The sequence below is a fragment of the Natrix helvetica genome, assembly GCF_964273705.1.
Source record: "Natrix helvetica genome assembly, chromosome: 6".
Lineage (NCBI taxonomy): Eukaryota > Metazoa > Chordata > Lepidosauria > Squamata > Natricidae > Natrix > Natrix helvetica.
Genome location: NC_138553.1, coordinates 34,427,971 through 34,450,327, shown reverse-complemented (window position 1 = coordinate 34,450,327; position 22,357 = coordinate 34,427,971). Strand labels below are relative to the sequence as shown.

Here is a 22,357-nt window from a genome sequence, read left to right as displayed (position 1 = left end):
CAATATTCTTCAGTCCATAGGAAGTTGAAGTTCACGCATCTTAAAAGTTGTTGAAATCGAGGAACCCGGTCTTTTTTAAATGGCCCCGCTAAGTAAGACACTCCAGTATTCCTGGGCTGACGACACACTTTCCAGGAGAGAGGTGGTAGCAATTGGGATGTGTTGCGCAATCACTCCTCACACATTGCACTTCTTAAAAGATTTCCTCTTAGAAGCAGAACAAGCACCTGCCTCCAAACACCAATAGCAAGAGAGCAGAGACTCTTATGAAATAATGTTGCTTCGTGCAAATATACAAAAATGTGATGCAAGGCAGAAAATGCATAAGGTACATTGTTTCTAGGCAGTTATTATTATAACTTGTAATTGTACGCTTCCTTCCTATTTTCTGTTTTTGTAGGTTAGGATTTTGTTGCTTGAACTAACAGATTTTTTTAATGCTTTCATCGGTGAATATTTCGTTGCCATCTTATTGTTCAGGATCCTTTCACATAAGATCCGAAAAAACTTACTAAAATCTAAAAGTAATCCGTTCTTGCAGCCTAATTTATATATACAGCTAGTCCTCATTTACAACTGGATCTGGCAACTCCTTGGCTGAGTGACACGATCATAGAGTGAAATATCATGTGATTATTATGATTATAGGACACCAGTTCCAGCTGCAGCTGTTAAACATGTCACTGGACTGAAATTGTATATTCCTGCTGGCTTCCCCACTGACTTCGCTTTTCCAAAGCCTGCTGTCAAGATTGCAAATGGTGATCATGTGACCATAGGGACAACTTTGACAACTGGTCGTAAATCTTTTTCAACACTGTGCTTAACTATGAACAGCCTCTGAATAAGTCAGTAAGCAAGGACTCCTTTCTTGTTACAGGTACAATGTCTACCCAGCATAGAAGCACCTGCTAAGATGAAATTTTGGTGTTCTTTATACTTTTATATCTGAATATGAGCAAGTTCACTTTCCTGTTGTATGTGGGTATAGAAATGGAAATGGGATTCATTTAATTTTGATTTTCCCTCCTATCTTATCTAAATAATCTGAAAAGCATCCGGTTCAGACAAAAATACTTCAATTTTTACTGATATTTCAAATTTTAGTATTTTTAAACTATTCTAGTCTATAGGCATCTGCTGAGCCACTCCAGCAGCACATAAGTGATGAATTGTTTCAAATATTGATTATCTTAACTGCTCCTCCTCATTCAAGTCTCTTTTATTGATTATTTTTTCATCTCTTTTTCATAGTAACGTAGAAGTACCATATTTATTCGAGTATAACGCGCAAAATTTTGTACCAAAAAAAGAAATCAAAGTTTGGGTGCGTGTTATAAACGAGGGCTGGGGTGGGGTGGCAGTGGTGGCCGGTCCATTGAGGGCACAGGAGAATTGTAAATTCGCACTGCGCCTTTTCCGGGCTGCAGCCGCTCACTGTACGCGAGGGCAAAGAGAAAAAAAACGTCCCCTCGTCGCGTACAGTGGGCGGCCCGAACTGGGGGTGAGAATTCTTATTATCCGCTGTATGGTCACCGCTTCATTTCCTCGCCTCGCTCACACGTTACGGCATCAGCAATAAAATGGACGGCATTTATTTATTTCGGTATTGTGTTTATACCAGTTTACGTTGTCAATAAATGATTTTTATCATGGCCGCACGTGTTCAACAACGTTTTTTTGTCAATTACAATGCTTGGTGTGAAACAAAATTTTATACCGATTTTTAATAGAAAATTAGGGGGTGCGTGTTATACACGTGTGCACGTTATACTCGAATAAATACGGGTATATATTTTTTTCAAAAAGAGAAAGAAAAAAATCACTAATGCTCCAATGAGAAGAGAGGAGGAATATAAGTGAAAATTAACAAAAAGTTAATGATCCTAGCAAGGATCGATAGGAAGGAATAGGGCTAACTAATAGTCATATCATTTTCATTGAAAATTGCTAAATCCATTGTTGAATTAAACTTAGTTGTACATGAACACTCTAGGACAGATTTTGGGGATGGGGGTGGGGCAATGCCAAGTGACAGGGTATGGAGGCGGGTGGCCCTTCACCACAGTCTCATTTTCCCATGTAGCTCCTTGGAAAAATTAATAACCCGCCCGTACTTTAGGAGGACCTTGGCTATTCAAAAGCCTTTGGTTGGCTATTGGAAGTTTAATCAAATGCTCACTGGAATTTCCATTTATTTCTAATTCCAGGTAATTCTGCAAAAACAATGCCTTAACATGTTCATTGGTGATAGCAATTATGTTTGGAAGATTTAGCAGTAAAAAGAAAATCAAGCCATCAAATAACATAGTGCTTGGATACCATCGAACATGATACCTGCCACAGGATAGAACAACTCAAGAAAGTAGTGCAAGATTGGACAATGTGGAGAGATCTGGCCCATAGAATCGCCAAGAGTCGGACTTGACTGAATGGATAACATTATTATCAGCATTGCCTTAGCAAGTGACAAAAATTAAGAGCACGGTTTAAAAGCAACTATATGTGCTAGAACATAAGTTTTCATGGATGGGATTTTGGTTCACTGGCTCCATCAGCTGGCAGGTACACATAATTATTGATACTTGGAATTTACCGCAGATCAGCAAAAACTGGTGTCTTCCAATACAAAATTGGTCACATGGCAGCTATTTGTAGATTTGACATTATTAAGCTGGAGTTCATTGGAAACGGAGAACAGCTAATTATAAGGATTGTCCAAGACATTTAGATACAGCGATGTATATTTTGCCTCTTCATAAGAAACATGGAGTTAATGACAGCAGTCCCAAATTGGAAAAGTGACCTTACTTCCTCTATTGCATTCTTAAGACAAACCCCAAAGAGAAACCATTCAAGTTTATAGTTTTTTTCCCCTCTTAGATTCAACACCTATGGAATGAAAATTTAATATGATTTAATATGATTCAGCACTGAGAATCCCAATTCCCATCTCATTTTTTCCTAGATCATTTTCTTGAAACTTTATATTTAGAAATGAAATGATTCAACTTGCTTCCCTGGGCAATTGGCTAACAATAAAAACAAATAAATAAGTCAGATCATATTTTAGTTTTCTTTATATTATTCACAGCCACCTCCCTCCCAGATGTTCTAGTTTGTATCCAATATTCCAATCTTGTGAAAGTGCAACTGCTCTGCATGCCACATCTTCCCAATATGATGTCTAAAGAGGTAAAGCAGTATGCTCAGATGATATCACTGCTGAGTCGTCTGAAACGGTACAAAAGAAACGGCATCTCGTGTTACGCATGAAAAGAAATCCTCTCAGTTGTGTTTGGAAGATCTTGCCCTGAAGGTCTGTCACTTTTACATCTCTTAGGAAAAAAATTGCTTTCACTCTGGCAAAGCAGGTTTCTTGATGGCATTTTTGGCCTGCTTTGTAGTAGAGGCCTGGATGTTTCATCCTCTTCAGAATGTTTCACTAAAATTGTTTTGTTGGGCCCTTTTGTAGTCAGTAAAGTAGCCAGGCGTGGTCTGCACAAATAAGCAAAACAAAGTAATTTTAAAGAGCAATACTTTAAAATTATTTTGCTAGTTATACAGTATATATGGTTCATAATATACTTGTCGTCCAGGCTGCCCACAACAACAGAGGCCATGTTTTTTTTTTAAGAATCAGAGTTCAGGATGTAAAACATGGATGACTGGAAGCTGCTTATTTTGAAAAAGTACAAAATCTTATACATAAGGCTAAATACTAAGAAGTATATTTTTTCCTCCTGACTTGCTGTGGCCATATTCTTTATTCAGTGAATTCAGAATACTTATTTATATTATTTGCAAAATAATTTAATTGAAACTTGCTTCAGTGAAGTGTTTTCTGATCTGGAATTGTACTGTTTTGCTAAATTTTCTGTTTGAATCTATTTTTACCCATTGTTACACAAACTTGCTTTTCTCATTAAAATCAGGAATCACAAAACAATTTTGGATGGAAGCATTAAAAGTCAGGCTGAATTTTACTTACCGGTGTCGGCCCAAGGATTTTAGATGTCGTTCACTCCTCAAATATTTTTCGGTGGGTTGACTGTATTTTTCCTCAGACATCAAAGGAAGGGAGAGCAGTAAATCTTGATTAATAGAAGACCTGTTCAGTTTAAGACCACCTTCACAGTTCCCTCCACCAATTTTGTTAGTTTTAGCATTCCTTGCTGGTGACAATTCCTTTACTTTCTCTTTGCTTCCAGGTAAAATATTTTTTTGTGTCTCAAGGAAACCTGTGATGAAAAAGGAACGTTGGTACTTACCTGAACATCGATTCTAATGATGGAGGAGGGAGATGCTAGTAAATTTGAGACAATCTTTCCAAAGACCAATTTAACCTAAAATACAACAATTTAGTCCTAACCCCTTTTACATGATTTTTTTCCTGTGATATATTAATAAATTCACATGAACCTATCCTACAGAAGAAAAATAATCTCCCACCCTGCAGTATCCTTCTTTCAGATCTTGTAGTCATGTGAGCGTATATCTTCTTATACTCAATTAGGAAAAAATCTATTTCAAATTGGCCTTTATGTCATAGTTGATTAATCTATCAGAATATTCTTCACCAATTAAAAAGAAATCCTTAAATTAAAGTTAGTGTTCCTTTTCCTAAGAAAGATAATGAATCGACTAAAATATTTTATGTAACAAGTTGCTCATTGAGACTTGAAAGACTGTAAGGTCCAGCCCTTTTTAATATACAAGTAACTAGCCAATATATTTTAGAAATTTTGATGAGAATATAAAACCCCTTGTAATTGATAAAGATTTAATTTCCAATATGAGAAATAACCTTTGATTTCTGGAGATGTCTTCTCTCTGCAACTATTGGTCTTTCCAGTTTGATACTTTTCTAATCTCCAGACTACAGGTTTGTTATATGGAGCATTTAAATGGATTTCTTGAGCTAGAACAATATTTTGTAGTTCTTTTTCTTCTAACTGTAGTGTGACACAGCCTCTTTCAGAGTCATTTTCTGCTGCTGGCTGAGACAAAGAGCTGAAACACAGAGTAAGATTAAGCATTTCAAAACTCAGAAGAAAATAACATGCAAAATGAACCAATTTTAGATGTTATACAAAAAGGATACATTTCAAAAATGTTTTGACTTCTGAAATATACAGTACAGTCAACTCAACCATTTTGTGTAATAGTACTTATGCTTACATTTATGCTATATTTGGATATGAAAATTTTGACTTGTTTCTGAGCTTCCAGGAACTCCTAGCAAATGTTTCTTTTCTATTTTTTATAAGCATATTTTCCATAATTCACTTTAAATAAGTGGATTCTTAAAGTATTGATAAACACTAAAATGACTTCATAGCATTCAGTATTTTTCAGGTTAGAATTAGAAAACATTATTGTGCAGAATCATAAAACATATTAAAATGCTGAATAAATTAAGATCTAGATATTACCACTTGTGCTACAATCCATTTAAAATATGAAATTATGACTTCTGAATAACCTACTGGTTTTATCTGCACTAATCAAATATCATTTCTAAAATAAGAAGTGTTGTTCTCTCTCTCTAGTCTAGATTATATGTAAGTGTCATGCAAACCTTCTCCCAGGAGAGCACTCCAACCTTCAATATAAAAGAGAAGAAATTATCTTAGAACAATGTTTTACCCTTTGCAAATTTTCTTTAATAATTACTTGTTTTAAAAAAATTATTGCTCAGTTAATTAGAGTGAACTTTTTGATTAAAATAAATAAATTCACTAAATAGTACTGGCACCTAAACATGCAATGTAAAATTTATTGTAAGAGAGAATGATATTAACTAAAGAAAATAATTTTATAAAGCACATGTCCACTCTTATACACCTGACTGATCCATATTAAAATAAATTAGATTCCGTGAAATTTTTCCCAAGGTTTAATATGAGGATTTTAGAAATCGCTAATAACAAATACAGTATATTTTCCTACCTTGGGTGACTGTCCACTTGTATGAGTGATGCTACAAATAAGATACAAAGACGACATATGATATAATTAAAAATAAAGGTCCTTATTTACTACATGGATTTCAATCCTTTCTTATGTTAAGAATGAAAATCATTATTCTCTTCCACATTAGAGAACCACATTAATATTTTCGATTACTAATGTAGTTTTTGTACGAGAAAAAAATTCTATTTTTGATTGTTCATTTGGACACTTTAAATTATGCAGATGGCATGGCCTCTTGTTTTAAATATTTTCAAGATATTGTAAATTGACTTTTAACACAAAATGTTAGCTGCTATCATTAAAAAAAGCAATTTGATTTTATTAATGATTTATAAGAAAACAAAATTGGACTTGGCCTAAAAGTTTCTTCCAACTATGATTATATAAAAATATAGAATTTATGAAAAAATGACTCACAAAAATTGTGAACATCAAAATTATTGTGATATTTTAGATTATTGTTGAAGAACTCAAGCAATTAAGCACATTTGTTTTTGTATTTGAGGTCTTGTATATTTAACTATTCTACAATGATATAGTATATAATATTCAAGAAAGGATAACCTTTTATTTTTGTATGGTGTAACTCCAACCCTAACAATTGCCAGATATTAACAACTGGCAATGGTTTTGCTGTTAAACCTCTTATATTTGATGAAATAAGATGAAATTCAAAACCCTATTTATCCATTAAACTCTACACTGGGAGTTGGGCAAGTTGTAACTTAGCGCACTTTATTGGATAATTGTCTAGATCAGGGGTGTCAAACTTGATTTCATTGAGGGCTGCATAAGGTTTGTGTTTGACCTCGGAGAGCCAAGGGGGGAGCATGTGGCGTGACCATATTGGCATGGCCATGGTGGGCATGACAGAGAACTCATATTGGGGACACCTGTGGTGGACAAGTGCTAAGGCAGGACTTCCCTGAGACCCTCATTCTCATTATAATCTCCCTCCTTCCTTCCTTTTCTTTTTCTTTCCCTCTTCCTTCTTTTCTTCTTCCTTCCCCTCTTTCCTTCTTTTTCCTTCCTTGCTCTCTTCCCATTTTTCCTCTCCTCTTTCCCTTTCTCGTCCCTTGTTGGATACTCAAATGCAAAAGGGGAAACATTCCTCCTTTTGTTTTATTTTTAGTTTGTTTTGATAGTCCTCTGCCAGTGAAGACATAGCAGCCCCCACCCCCCAGCTCCATTTTTACTAGCAGAAGCACTGCAGGCTGATCCTTTGCTGTTTCCAGACTGGCCCTGTAGGCCAGAACTAAGCACTCTGTGGGCCGGATCTGGCAACTGGGCCTTGAATTTGACACCCCTGGTCTAGATAAAAATGAGAACATTTCTAAGCACCTCTATGATGTTTGATGGTTTCTAATATCTACATCATTCTGAGTAAAATGACTTGGTCTTCCTTTTGGGTGTCCTGAGAACCAGTAAACAGAGTTATAGCCTTAACACACGGGTGTCAAAGTTGCAGTGTCACGTTGCCATCAAGTGATGTATTGTGACTTTTTTCCCTTCACAGAGCTGGGGTGGGCATGGGCTGCGCATGACGCATCCGGCCCGCAGGCCGTCAGTTTGACACCCCTGTCCTAACACAACTGAAGGGTGTCAGGTTACAGAAGGCTTCTAAAACTGTCTATAATTACCATCAGATTTGTCTATGAAAGGAATTACTATATATTTAATATACCTGCATGGTTGATCACTTCTTATTATGCATTGCCTCCCACTCCCCTCCCATAATATTGTGCTACAATACTTAACTTTTTTGATGGATGCTTACTCCCTTCTTCACATTTTCCACTCTAGGAAGTCGGCAACCCAGAAGTGCACTATTTTTCCTTGGTGTATTGCACATTTGGTTATGGGCAGTGGGAGGTAGGAAAAGTCTCTGGGAAACAACGTGCTTAAAAGGGTGGGTTAGGTCCCATCCAAAATCTGTTTATATAAAAGACCAAACCCAGACATAGTACTGTAATACAATTGTGACATGATAAAAGTTGACTGTATCAAATATTGTTACGGAAACTATGTAGCTCTTAAGTGCCTATATTTTCTCTCTCGTACTGTATATACAATCATATTAACTACAAAAGGCTGAATGTGTGCACATTTATGTACAATTAAGTGAACTGACATATATAACTAAGCTTGAAAATTAAGAAAAATGAAAAATCACGTTAATGAATTTATTTGTAAAACACTACTATAATCATATTTTGTTTTTAATTTTCCCCCATAATCGTAAAAGCTGGGAGCATAATTATTTTATCAAGAATCACAAAATCGCAAAAAGAATTATGGCAAATGTCAACTTGATTTTGTAAGCCTCTCTTTGGCCATAGAAATTGTATCAAACACTTAACACTTTCACTTCTTTCACACCACATTCCACTTCCAACCTCAGACAAGATAATTTTTACCCGAAAGACTGTTAGGGACATTTTAGCTGTCAGCATTTTAAAGATTAGATTTCATTTGAACATTTGATGTACGTTTACTGTTTACGTTTCTGTAACAGTATTTACTCTTCAGTAGTTTTTCTATAGTATTAATTTGTCACACTGGAATCTAATTCTTAATTTGCCTAAGGAAATCAAAAAGCATAGGCCACTTCCACTGTAATAAAATGAAGAATTAAAGAATTTATTTTTGCAAACGGCGACTAGACCTGGGAATAAGCACTGTTGAAACAGCTTGACATAGACATAATTTCACTATACTGCGCTACCTGTAAATAAACTGTTTATACATGCATTTCTATCTAAATTGTACTTATATATGAATTACTCACTTAATCCTTGCTCAGGGAAATAATGACTCAGATACTGAAGAGTATATTTACTTGGCACATTCGGTATAGCATCTGAGAAAAAGAAATTAAAGATATGAAAGGCGATAACAGTAATGGATCTATTGTGGCCATAGACATTCATGATGATAAAAAATGCCATCCTATCTCTTGTACTTGTATCCCAATATTGGAGGAAAAATATGATTCTCAAAGTTTGTGTTGGGATGTCATTGCACACATTTCATTTCTTTCCTCATCATCACAGAAGCCTATGGCTGTTGCTTTTATCTGTATCGATAAAACAGATACATGAACAAAATGAGCCATCTTGTTCACTGGCAAAGGTGACTAATGCTTATAGAGTAGGATATATGACAGAGACCAATGGATGTATCCTTCATTGTATGATAATGTTTATCTTGCTGTGTTGTTTATGTGCAGCAATCAATAAGTATCCTCAACCTCTCCCAGTTTACACTCCCTCAAACATAACTTCATGTATCTGAATTATACCGTAGTTTATTAAGATTTACTGTATATGATAAGACATTTGTTATCTGTTAGCTTTCAAGGTACCATAAAATTTGGTAATGACACAGAGTTGGGCTCCATATAAATTTAACAGATAATGATGATGATGCACATAAAATATAAACTCCAGAAAAGTTTGTTTAAAAGTATGTCTATTTTGCTTTTTTTCCATGAGATAAACAGAGATATTTGGAATAGTTTTTATATAACTTCATGGAATTAATATTAATTAGTATACCCTAAGAAAAAAAATCTTATTTCAATAAATAAATTAACACAAGGAATAGGCTTATGTGTTTGCCTTCTATCCTTGCATTGCTCCTTCCCATTAGTATACTGTATACATGTATACAGTACTATATTGTAACATAATAATATAAAATATTGCATTTATACCACTATGTGTACACCAGGAAACTATATTTACCAGATCTGGAATAATCCAGAATGTTAAATTACAGTTTAAAGATTTTGTAATAATAATTTCCATATTTGAATGCAAAGACAATCGACACTTCACAAAATAATTTGAAAGTTAGTCATGATATAGTGAGAAGAGGAAAAGTAGGGACTGATGTGACAGTGCAATTTGTATCCATATTTACAATTATTAAATTAAGGTATAATAATCTAAGATGGGTAACTGATTAGCCTAAGACATATGATAGATTTTGTGACTTAACAGAATTTTAGATTCAAGGTCACATTCTAACTCTCTAAAATGCATACACTTTGGTGAAATATCTATAAAACCAGAAATAACTCTAATTCTAATTTTAAAAATGTTTTCTTGTAGTACATTTTTCTGAAAAAGAATCTATTTTATCAAATATAAAAAGTTCAAGAAAGTGGTAGACACATACATACACACATTAAGGTTCAACTAAAGAATAAATGAAATTACAGACCTCAAGACATGCTCAACTAGTGTTTTGTAGAACTGGAATGTATCCAGAATGTCTAGCATGTCTATATGCACCATGAGTTTATCAGAAATTATATGGCAGGTTGGAAGAATCATGTATTTTTTTACATAAGGTTTCCACACTTAATTTCCTATTAAAATACAGAATTGGGAACACAGAAAATGCCCAGTAGATGTACTAAGTGAACAATATAAAATATAAGAAGTCTTTGTTCAGACTCTAAAATAAACGATCTAATCTGAGAATAAATTCCAGTTTTTCTGTAATTCTTGCCTGCAATTATGCTGGATGGGAATTTAAAATGAGAGTCAAATGTCCAAGGGGAATGAAAGACCAGCTCTCTCCATACTATTTTTTTAATTGTCCAATGCAAGTATAGTGTCAGAGCACATGATCAAATCTCTTTACAGATATTTTATCACCAAAACACATTTTCCTCCATCCTCTCACAGTATCATTAAATCTGCAAACAAGGTAGGGCTCTAAAAAGATTTTAAAATCATCTTTTTAAACTGGCATTTAACAATTCCTGGTTGTGTATTTTGAATTTTTAATATTGTAATGTTTAATGTCATAAAATGAATAAACAGTTTATTTTATTATAGGTGTTGTTTTTAATATGCTTGATTTATACTCACTCATTCATTCAGATTAAGTTGTAACTACCAGTGGAACTCCCTCCCTCAAACCATAATTATTTTATCTATGCAATTTATTTTATTCCCCACACTTCTACTCCAGTCATCTAACCTAAATCACTCTAATCTTTAATACATTTTAAGTTGGTCACTAGTGCAGGTACTAGCTACTTCACAGCTAAAATGGAAGTTATAAGGACATTATACAGGACTGGGAAGATTATATAAAATGTAGAACATACCCTATTTATAATGCACCATGTAACTAACAAAATGTACAAGCTGATAAAAATGTTCTTACCTTTTTTAGAGGGGAAAGCCATTTGATCTGGTTTACTTTTTAAAATGGAACTAGTTTCTTTAAACAATTCATGAACCCCTGCTAAAGCCTTTGACTATTAGAGAAAACAGAGACAAATGCATGATTACTATTCTTCCACATTACTGAACTCCCTAATTTCTTTCTTTGTATGTAAAGACTAATTAAAATCTGTGATAAATAGTTTTATGGCACAGACTATAAGTAGTCTGGGTATGCTAAATACTGCTGCATTTTTCCTCATTATGTCTGGCCATAATTCCAATGAATTATGTAGGTAGATGCTGTAGTCTAAATTGAGAGAAAGTGAGAAAGTGAAGACTAATGCATTAGAAGGGTACCAGGCCGAGGAAGACTGGTTTAAAGAATGGAATGCTTATAGATGAAATATTCTCTCTGCACCAGGGACGTGCGGTCAGGGGAGGCAGGGGAGGCAGAGCCTCACCACTCTCATCATGAAAAGAAAAAAAAGGGAAAAAGCACACGTGGTCCAATTCCCTGCCTTCCTTAGTCAACATGAAGGGGACCGCGGAGCACGCTCCGCCGGCTCACGCTCCACGGTCCCTTCATGTTGACTCAAGAAGGCAGGGACCGCGTAGCGCGGGGGAGCGAGCTCCGCGGTCCCCTTCATGTTGACTCAGGAAGGCGGGGAATGGGACCACGTGTGCAGGAGGCTGAGGCTGCCTCAGCCTCCTGCACACGTGGTCCCATTCCCCGCCTTCCTGAGTCAACATGAAGGGTACCATGGAGCGTGCTCCCCCGCGCTTGCGCTCCGCGGTCCCCTTCATGTTGACTCAAGAAGGTAGAGAGCGCAGAGTGCAAGTGCGGGGAGCGCTCTCCACAGTCCCGCAGCTTGCGCTGTGCGGTCCCCTTCATGTTGACTCAGGAAGGTGGGGAATGGGACCACGTATGCAGGAGGCTGAGGCTGCCTCAGCCTCCTGCACATGTGGTCCCATTCCCCACCTTCCTGATGATGTCACCAGCCTCACCAGCCATAAACCTCACCGCATGTCACTGCTCTGCACGTAAAGTCAACATTTTAAAGCATAAACACATCTATTTTATTTTTAATCAGACATAATTGAGTTATTCCACAAAATTATAAAAACTAACCTTAATACATGCACATGCACATACCACGCTCTTTTGGAATGAAGAACAATAATAGGAAAGAATAGAAAAGGAGTAGGAAATATTAAGGCAAAGGACCAGGAGGCATGAGCAAAGGGGAAAAAAGCCAAATCTAGTTTATACCAACACTATACACTAAGTCTAGTTTACAAAGTCACTGGTGTGTGTGTGTGTGTGTGTGTGTGTTTTGCAATTTGATTGTCATACATGGTTGGTATATGATCAAATCACCTGAACACATTTTTTGCACACTTGTCATTTTTGAACGAGATCCACATTAATTCACTTAGCTCTCATTTTTCTTGAACTCATATCTCTTCTTGTTTTCCGTACCTACATGTTAAATACTCCATTTCCAATGCATTCAATTTACTTTTCTTCCCGGTATAACCAACTTTTATTTTGTGTAACAAAACAGACAGAAGCATATTCTTAAACATAAAAATGTCACCTTCTTTTACAATATCATGGACAACATTCTTGCAATAAAACACACAACAGCCTATGTGCTAGTTGCATATTATATTTCCTTGCAATAGCTTGTGTACTACTGTAGCGGTGTCTTCTATCAGTGTTTGCACATCTTTACAGTTTTCCACTTAATTCCTCAACTTTAGTTTACATATTAGTGAAATTCTATAGTCACAAATATTCATATTATTGCTCTGCTTTTCACTATTTATAACTTGCAATTACTGTTAAATCCACTAATTTGGTACATTAATTTTCAGAACCATATAATCAATATTTACTGCAAATGTCAGACATCATCCACATACAAATACATTCAAATCCACAACCAATCCCATTAAGTCACCTTAACCATTCCTTACATGGTTATCCCAAGCTTTCAGCATTCCCAACCATACCAATGTGACCCCCTAGTTTTTGCATTTAATTTTGCTATTTTTATCTTTGTAGAGAGGAACAATAATGGTACTATTCCAATTAACAGAAGCAATGCAACATTCACCTACACACATACACACAAAAACAATTCCTATAGCAACTTCAATTATGATGACATCAGGAATGGGAAAAGCAAGAAATGGGAAATGCAGAATTAGCTCTACAATATAATTCCATTTCAGTAATTTAAACATATATTTAAGCATCAGCAATAATTTAAATGATGCACTGCATGAATATATTTGCAAATGGCCTGTGTAGCAATAAGATTTAAAAGTATATAGAAAAAAGAAGTCAACATTCTCTTATTTATGTTGCAAAATTTATTCTATTAAGATGACAGCCAAACCTTTTTTGCATTTGTTGTTCTAGAAAAAGTCTCTACATTCTTGGTAATTTCATATTTTTCTCTTTCAATGTTTTGTAATTCCATCAGTTTTAATTTCTGAAAAACCTGGGCCTGTGGAGAAAAATAAATGGGTAACAAATATACTTAATGTACAGAACTAAACACGTACACTGATAACAGAAAGAAAGCTTGAGGTAAAAAAAAATTACTTCACAAATGACTGACAAAATTCAATCTGGATGTAATGTTATGTTCAGTGCCTCAAACAGATTCCCTTTTGGACACCTGGATATTATTCTCTTACATTTTTTAATGCCTTTTTGTCAGTTCACTTAGAGGCCATAGTTAAGAGACTGAGATTTCTGCCTTAGAAGACTGGGAAATAAAATGAATTCTGAAAATGAAAACAATCCATTTGTTGAGATTTCTGTAACCTAATCCCTTTTCTGCTTCAATAAATCTGATTAAAGAGACTTCTGTGAGAATCTTGCTTTTGAGGTAATTGACTGCCAAGACTTAAAACCAACGTCTCTAGAAATATAGATTACAACTTCTATAAATTGTACCTACATGCCATGTTTGTTAGGAACTATGAAGTTACAATCAAACACAGCTGGAAAGCACCCACTGGGGAAAGCTAGTCTGCTATAATGTCATACCTGTCAATGACTACTTCAGTTTCAACCGCAATAATACATGGGCAAACAGTAGATACAAGGTAAAACGCTCCAAACTTGATTGCAGGAAATATGACTTCAGCAGTAGAGTGATCAATGCCTGGAATGCACTACCCGACTCTGTTGTTACATCCTCAAACTCCCATAACTTAAACTGTCTAGTGTGGACCTCACCCCTTTCCTAAGAGGTCTGTAAGGGGGCGTACATAAGCACAACAGCGTGCCTACCGTCCCTGTCCTATTGTCCCCATTTATTCGCACCCATTTCCTGTGTTAATGTCCATGTTTATATTTATACCTGTTAACTCGCACATGTTTGACAAACTAACTAGCTAACTAACTAACTAACTAAATAGTAACATTCTGTAATGTCTTTAGCTTGAATGAAGTATCTGTATTTTATAATTATAAAAATATTACTTGTAGCAACAGTTATACACAGCATTTCTCCTAACAGTAATTAACTTATTCAGAAATAGTTCATTTCTATATTAATGACTTGTAGAAACTTCTTAAAATTACTTAGGCAGTTTTGAAATTATATCAAGGTTACCACATTGTGATCATGCTGTCAAAATTATGGTTGGATAAATTACCAGTTATATTTCTCATTGGTCTAACTATTGAAGGACAGTTGAAAATATTTCAGAAAAAAAATCAATGAAATTAAGATGTTTTCATTTGATATTGTTATGCATGGACAGAAATGTGCAACAAAATAAAATAAACAAATGTGATTGGCTAGGATGACTTATTGCAAACAATATTTCCTATGTCAATTATTATTTTCTGTTGAATCATTGTACAAAATTACTGAGCTTTATATTAGAATTTAATGATATAATAAAATATTTACATTTTTAATTATTTGTTCTTGAGTCTTGGAAACTCTGTGAGAAAGGTCTTCTGGTTTTTTGGATTCATTCTAAATAAGAAAAAACTAATCACTACAAGGAACAATCACTCAAGATATTATAGAACTGTTTCCAGATTTTCAAGACTCTGTTTCTTTTCTAATTCTATTTCCACAGAAGAACAAAACATTCAAAATACAATCTTTCTGAATTACTGTGTATCCCATAATAGGAAAATATTGTATTTAAATTTATAAGTATGTTTTTTAAATAAATTGCTCTTGATTAAAACCTCTCCTGATGTTATGATGGAGAATTTTGTAGGCAAAATGAAAAAACCATAGTCCCAGCAACAGTACTAATATATCTTTATGAAATGGTTCATTTACTGGGCTAATATATAGCCTGAACTAATCTAATAGTTCTTTCCAGTGGTGGGATTCAAATTTTTTTACAACCGGTTCTGTGGGCGTGGCAGGTGATACTGTAAAATCACCAATTTCCGCTACCGGTTCTCCAGAACTGGTCAGAACCTGCTGAATACCACATCTGGTTCTTTTTAAACTACGGCACATATTGTTTATTCTTCCAATTTCTTTCCATTTTTAAATATAATACAGAAATGCGAATATCTACATTATGTAGGGAAATAATAATAATAAAAAATTTAAAAAGACTAAGAGCCATGGTTGAATTGAGGAGATCTGAACAAAAGGGACATGAGAAATTTAAATAATACATTTATGAAAAAGAAAACAGATATAATAGAAGCAACAGTGCTTTGGTGGAAGGTAGGGATAGTAAACAATGTTCTGCACTTTTTCTTTCCTTTTCCTTATTTCAAGGCTTCTTTTTTTGCCTTATTATTTCTTACTTCTTTTCGACCTAACACTTCTTATCCCAAAAGGAAATAGCATAACTGGCATGTAGTGAACATCTGTAAGATTCAACAAACTGTACCGAGTAGTTACTATACAATAATTATAATCTACCACTGGTTCATGTAAATGTTTGGAATATCTTCTTCCTGAGGATTCCAAAACAAAGCTTCTTTCCTTCTTTACTTTCAAATATTTTTTCTTTGATTTGGTCTGCCAAGAAAGAGAAAATTAAATTAGTTAAGCTTAACAGGATTAAAGATAAAGATAGTAGAACATTTACTTAAGTCTATTTTAATTATTAAACTATACCATCCCTATCTCTAAAATATTTAAAGGCAAATACAAATGTTATAAGAAATATGACACATCTCTGTCAACTCCCACAATTTCCAAATTGCTATAATTATTCTGATATGCCCAGGTAAGTTTTTCCAATGCTCTCATATCCACCCATAACTGAAGCAACTCAACGTAGTGTTTTTACTCTTTTCCCAACCCATTTTTAGAGGTGGCTGATTTGACCAAAAGTTAGGATCTGCCTGGTTTCTAATGACTGCTTTAGACTTGAGGTATGCCCTCTTTTGCTTTGTTTTTTGGCACCTGCCTCCAGGGTATTGGGTATTTTGGTTTTGCTTCTAGAAGAAACTGGACATCTGATTACTGCAGTGTCATCTCCTTGCAAATGATTGACATTATGCTTTCTATGAGTCAAATGCACTTTTAAAAGAGCACTAGCACAGATTGATTTAAGGCAGGAAAAGGAGCCAGGATCTACTAACCTATTTATTGCTGCTTCTGTCACTAATGACTACTTTTATAGGTTTTCCATTGCTTTTCACCCAACTTTTATGATTTTATTACTACAGTTGGGAGATATGCTGTTTTGCCTACTTCATTGGCTCTCTCTGTGTGCTGCAGTCACTTGTGATGAGACCTGCTCTTTCTTTGCAACACTCGTTAGGACAGGGCTTGCTTGTTATTGACTTCTGTACCTTCCCAAGAGTGTCTATCAATATATAACTACGTACATAGACCCAGAGCTTGATATATCTTCCCTCTTTAAAGTACAAAGTGAACTTTGTGTTTCATTTACTCATTAATTAATAGAATGCCTATTCCTTCTGGCAATGCTTATGTTTTTAGAGTATCCTTGAGAAAGGATTATGTTTCTGATCTGCATTCAGTTTTAATAAAATCATTTTCACTGGCACTTGGGAATCTCTTTTTTTTGTTTCTGTGGCTACTTTCCTCATACAAAATTTGCATTCTGGCCTGTTTGCAACTAGTATAAAATGGATGCATAATATAGGATAATAACAATTATTAATGGCCCGCAGCAGATACTTCTTCCTCTCAGTCGCTCAATTGCAATGATAGCAGTGCCTTTCAAAAGATAAAGTTGTTTCTGGATAGCAAGGTAACTGGAGTAAAGTCTAATATACAGTAAATTAGCTACTTGTAACTTGCTCAGAGAGTCTGCCATAAATGATTTATCTAATTGCCTGCATGATACTTTTTAAGAAGAGATTGGACAAATATTGGTCTGAAATGGTTAGGGTTCCTGCTTGAGCAACAGGTCCCTTCCAACTCTATTATTCTGTTATCCCAGGCCAAAGAGAGGCATTTCAGTAATGGATCTTTTCAGACCCTATTGTTTATGGCTTTCCAAGTTCAGGCCTTTAAAAGGTCCCTTCATTTTAAAGATCTTTTAAAAAAGTAATTTATTCAGTTATGGCTACTTCCATCTTAGAAAATTGGGAATTATCATCTGTCGCTTTTGTGAAGATCAGAAGACTTCTCTTAGTCTGGATTTAGTAACTTGCATCCTCTGGTTTATTGAATTTAGTGTCAGATTATGGTTGGACATAATTTTTTTTTGTCAAATTAGGTCAATGCAATAGTTTATTATAGTTTATCATGCAACAGTTTATCTTAAGTATTGCTTTCCCTTACATTATTTTGTAAAAAAAGCATAATACCATAGAATTCTTAATCTTTTAGCCAATAGCTAATAATCAAATAAGGCGAATCAAATCACTTCAGCTTCAATCCTAGGCATGTAGGCGGTATATAAATGTTTGAAATTACATTTTAACGCACACTTTGTCTCATATACTTTATTTTGACATTGTTTCTAAATTAAATGAGGGGAGATGACAATGTTTTGATATATCCCAACAATTTTGTTTATCTCTATATTAAATGCCAAGAAAATACATTTCAAGTATAAAAGTGATGGAAATAGTTGAATGATAATTTTACTGTACCTGGCCTTCTGTTTTATCAGTAAACTCATTAGAGTCCGAACTGTCTGAACTGCAAAAGGAAACAAGTATGTTGTTTTGATTTACAGGATTGTGAACAATAAGATACTCTTTTAACAATACTTAATTACCTTATCAGATAACAGAACTGGGAAACATATCATAGCTAATGATTTCACTTTTTAATATGGCTACAAATATTTTTGGAGAAACAATCCATTTACCTAGAATCTCCTCTGTCTCCTATTTCATTGAGAGAGGCAGCTGGATCATCCTGTTTTACTAGTTCCTCTAATTCTTTCAGGCATTCATTGTACTAGGAGAGATCACAGAGTCAGCAGTGAAAGTCAGTGCCTATTATTATTCAGTTCTGTATGGGAAAAAATGTTCCTCTGAATTACCTTGCTCTTCTTTTCAGTACAAAATGCCAATAATGAATCACAGAAATTGTATCCAATGGACTCCAAATCTTTAGCACTGAAGTGGGTAGCATTTCTATTTCCTATAATACAAAAGGGAAACCATATTGGAAAAAAGAATTGTATATATAATAATTTTAATTTTATATACTCTGGATCAGGGGTGTCAAACTGAATTTCTTCGAGGGCCGGATCAGCATCGTAGTTCTCCTCCACGGGCCGACTGGGAGGTGGGGGGGGGGAAATGGGACAGACGCCTCCTGCAGCATTCTGCTGGCCAAAACAGGATGCACGTTTTGGCCAGCAGAGTGCTGCAGGAGACTGTCCAGACTGAAAATGGGGCGTGCCCCGTTTTGGCTGCCAGAGGTACCGCAGGCCGGTGCATTGCTATTTCCAGGCTTTTAAGCATTCCTGCTCTGGAGAACATAAGAAAACTGAATTCTGGCTATTGTTTTACAAATGTATCAAATAAAAAAATTATGAAAATATTCTTATACATTTTATAAATCATTGATAGATCATGGTTGAATTTGTACAATGTGTACAAAGTGCTGAAACTATATAGTTGAAGAATTAGCTATATTTTAAAGTGTCTTTACTTTGTTCGTTTTGCACGAGGGTTACTTTTTGATTCTACTCCAAACCTTCTGGCAATTAGGAATTTTGTTAGGAACTGCTAGCTTTCCCATTTCACTAATAGGGATAAAAGTAGCACACTATAGTAATTGAAACATAATTGCTCATCTGTGATTATTGATATTCATAACTATTTTTTTCTTTAGTTAAATAAAATTCTAAGACACTTTTGTAAACATCTATTTTCAACCTAGCCAATTTTGAGGATGGTTTGATCTGCTTAGTACTTGGCAGGCTAGGCTGGCAATTTAAGAAAAAAAATATTCAAAGAAGGCAATACCACTTTCATGGTTTGCCAAGAGAGAACATGTCCATCTGGACACCAGGAATTGATGATCTTATCTTTATTTAGCAATTATCTCTTCAATGCAAGAGCTGCTATTGAATACATTAGTTATTAATTCTGGAGTAATATTACTTCCTTTACCCAGTTTAGAGCCACAGAAGGTTACTTCCAAGGTATAGCTGTTGTTGACGCCCATTTTCCACACAACTACTCGACCTGTTCCTTCTTTGCCTTTCTGCATTTTAAAATTGCAATCTTGGAATGAGAACTTAATAGGATAAGAAATGAAATAAAGTTTAGGAATTCCTGCTAAAGAGACAAATTACTCATTACAGAGCAGATTCGCAGACATGATTTAAAACAACCTCCTCAGATAATGCTCTCCTTTCAATATGCAAGCTATAATATCAAGCTATCAGTTCATGTCGTTCCTTTGCTTAATTCACATCATTTCTGAAAGAAAAAGGGAAGTGTATGATGTAACATTCTGCTCCTATAGAAAAAACTGGAGTAATGCATAAAAATAATGTGAACAGCAGAGCATAGCCAAAATAAAGTGCTTTTAAGATATGGGAGAAAATAGTGCGCAGTTGAAGTAGTTATTGTTTTATATGAACTAAAAATCCCACTGCAATTGCAAAATCTAATCAAACTTCTAGAGGTAGATCTATGAAACTGTCGTTATATAGAGACGCACAACCTAAAGTTCTGCTCAAAGGTTTGGACACATTGTTCATATGTTGAACACATTTGTTCAAAAGTTGGTACTAAAAAGAAAAGTTATTAAATACCTGGAATATACAATTACAGTTTTAATTTATTAAATTTTAAATACATTTTTCTCCTTATCCTACTACCGCCCACTACAGTACACTCAAAGACTGAGTATTGTCCTAGACATGAAAAGTTATGCATTTATATCTTAATAGAATTAATAGTTAACATGATATATCTGAAATCTACATTTAAAATATTTATTAGATTGAGGGACAGACTGATTCTGAGTTTACGATCATTACAGTATAATATTAAACTAACATGCAAAGGGATTTGATTAATTATCTGAGATATAATATTAAAAATTGGCTTACTTTATCTGGACAATTTTTGCTCATGAGGAAAGGAAAAATGCGCTGGAGTAAGCATGCCCTTTCATCTTGTTCTTTTTTTTCACAGCCATACATGAAGACATTTTCTTTCCTGCTATGACCATGAAGGTCACAGTATAGAAGAACATTTCGCTCTTCCATTATTCTGTTACGAGAGACAAAATCACATTATGAGAGTTTTGGTTATTGAAACTTAGATACTCTGATTGGGTTACACTAGGAATTGTAGGCAGTGGTGTCAAGGGGGCACTACAAAGTTGAGAAAGAAAAAAGAAACCAATGAAGATTTGTACAGTATGTACAAAGGGGCACCAAGATTTGTCAGTACTTAGGGCATCAGTGAGGCTTAATCCGCCACTGATTGTAGGTATCATTTTAAGATAGTTTAGATTTTAAGTTACCCATTATATGTAGGCATGACAGCCACAAGTAGTGATCCATGTTCAATAGAAGCTTTTTCATTGTATATGCTGGAGATTCAGCTTCATCTCCTTGTCACATCTCCCTTAATTGTTGGAAATATTAAATATACAATATTAAAATGCTGTCTCCATAGCAGGTTAATATTTTTAAATTAAATCATATGTATGGTCTTCATCATTTTATATAACTTAATTAAAGCTCAGTGTATGACTTTTATTGTTATATAGTACCTATTCTTTTCTTCTCTTCCAGAAATTGGTCTTTTCATTCCACATGTCAATTACAAAAAAATAATAGTTGCAATAAAAATTACATACTGTATAGAAAAAAACCAGTAATCTCTGAACTAAAGTGGAACAGGTTGGATAATAAAATCATGCATTCATTAACAGTGAACTAATATTGAACAGAGAATAAATGTATTAAGCAGATAGAAGTGATTGTGTTACCTTTTTACCTTTTGATCATGCTGCGGGTATACCAAATAGAAGGGAAAGACTCTTTAAGATCTGATCTATAATTGCGATTCAAGTCCTTGCCGGCTAAAGAGCAGCGATAATTGCCCACAATCACACCATCTGGATTCAACATCGGTACCACTTTAAAAATAAAAGTGTCTCGGAGCAATTGCGCATTATCTGAATCCCCCAGAAGGTAATCCAGAAAGCCCTTCATCATCCATGAACTGTTTGTTTCACCAGGATGCACCCTTGCCGTCAAAATGACTGCTGACTTGCATTTTTCCCTATTAAAATCTTTCAAGGGATTGGTAATAGTTAAAACATAGACTATATTCCTAGCCAGAGAATGACATAATATACGGATTTTGCAGAATTTGGAGCGCCTTGGGTCTCTGGCGATGGCTGACAAGTAGTCTTGCAGGTTGCTGTAAGTGTATGGATAGCAGTGGGCAAAATAGCAAGTATCCCTGTCATGTGGAAACTGGAAAGTCCATGTCAAGGAAAAATATTGGTGCCCATCATTGCTGAAATTGTTTTTATAATACTTGATTTGATCTCCTGTCCTTTGCCACCCCACCTTGTGGATCTTTGCTTCTGCTTCTGAATATAATAATGGGCGCATGCCACGATTGTACAAGCTTGTTGGCTTGGTGAAGTTGACAATGGTGAATCGGTAAGGCATTCCTGCTTGGGTGTTGGTAACCTGGAAGTAGTACCATTGGGTGTGCTTATTTGTGTAGAGATCAGTACGCAGTGTCAACTGGTATTCAAAATCATTAC

At 34.9% G+C, this 22,357-nt stretch overlaps 1 protein-coding gene across 3 annotated transcripts in view; it reads right to left on the bottom strand.

Annotated features, from left to right (window-relative positions):
- Positions 1–2,237: 2,237 nt before the first annotated feature.
- AGBL3 (AGBL carboxypeptidase 3) overlaps positions 2,238–22,357 on the bottom strand; it is a 41,349-nt gene continuing 21,229 nt past the window's right edge. For all 3 annotated transcript variants that reach the window (XM_081957311.1, XM_081957309.1, XM_081957310.1), the window contains 17 exons: positions 21,574–22,356; positions 20,676–20,838; positions 19,726–19,852; positions 18,645–18,745; positions 18,468–18,559; positions 18,247–18,295; positions 16,091–16,189; positions 15,101–15,169; positions 13,568–13,678; positions 11,161–11,254; positions 8,765–8,836; positions 7,735–7,908; positions 5,953–5,983; positions 5,582–5,605; positions 4,808–5,013; positions 3,992–4,241; positions 2,238–3,498 (listed from right to left, as the gene is read on the bottom strand). In XM_081957311.1, the coding sequence (XP_081813437.1) occupies positions 3,267–3,498; positions 3,992–4,241; positions 4,808–5,013; positions 5,582–5,605; positions 5,953–5,983; positions 7,735–7,908; positions 8,765–8,836; positions 11,161–11,254; positions 13,568–13,678; positions 15,101–15,169; positions 16,091–16,189; positions 18,247–18,295; positions 18,468–18,559; positions 18,645–18,745; positions 19,726–19,852; positions 20,676–20,838; positions 21,574–22,356 (2,677 nt within the window). In that variant the 3' untranslated portion in view covers positions 2,238–3,266. The remainder of the gene's footprint in view (positions 3,499–3,991; positions 4,242–4,807; positions 5,014–5,581; positions 5,606–5,952; positions 5,984–7,734; positions 7,909–8,764; positions 8,837–11,160; positions 11,255–13,567; positions 13,679–15,100; positions 15,170–16,090; positions 16,190–18,246; positions 18,296–18,467; positions 18,560–18,644; positions 18,746–19,725; positions 19,853–20,675; positions 20,839–21,573; position 22,357) is intronic.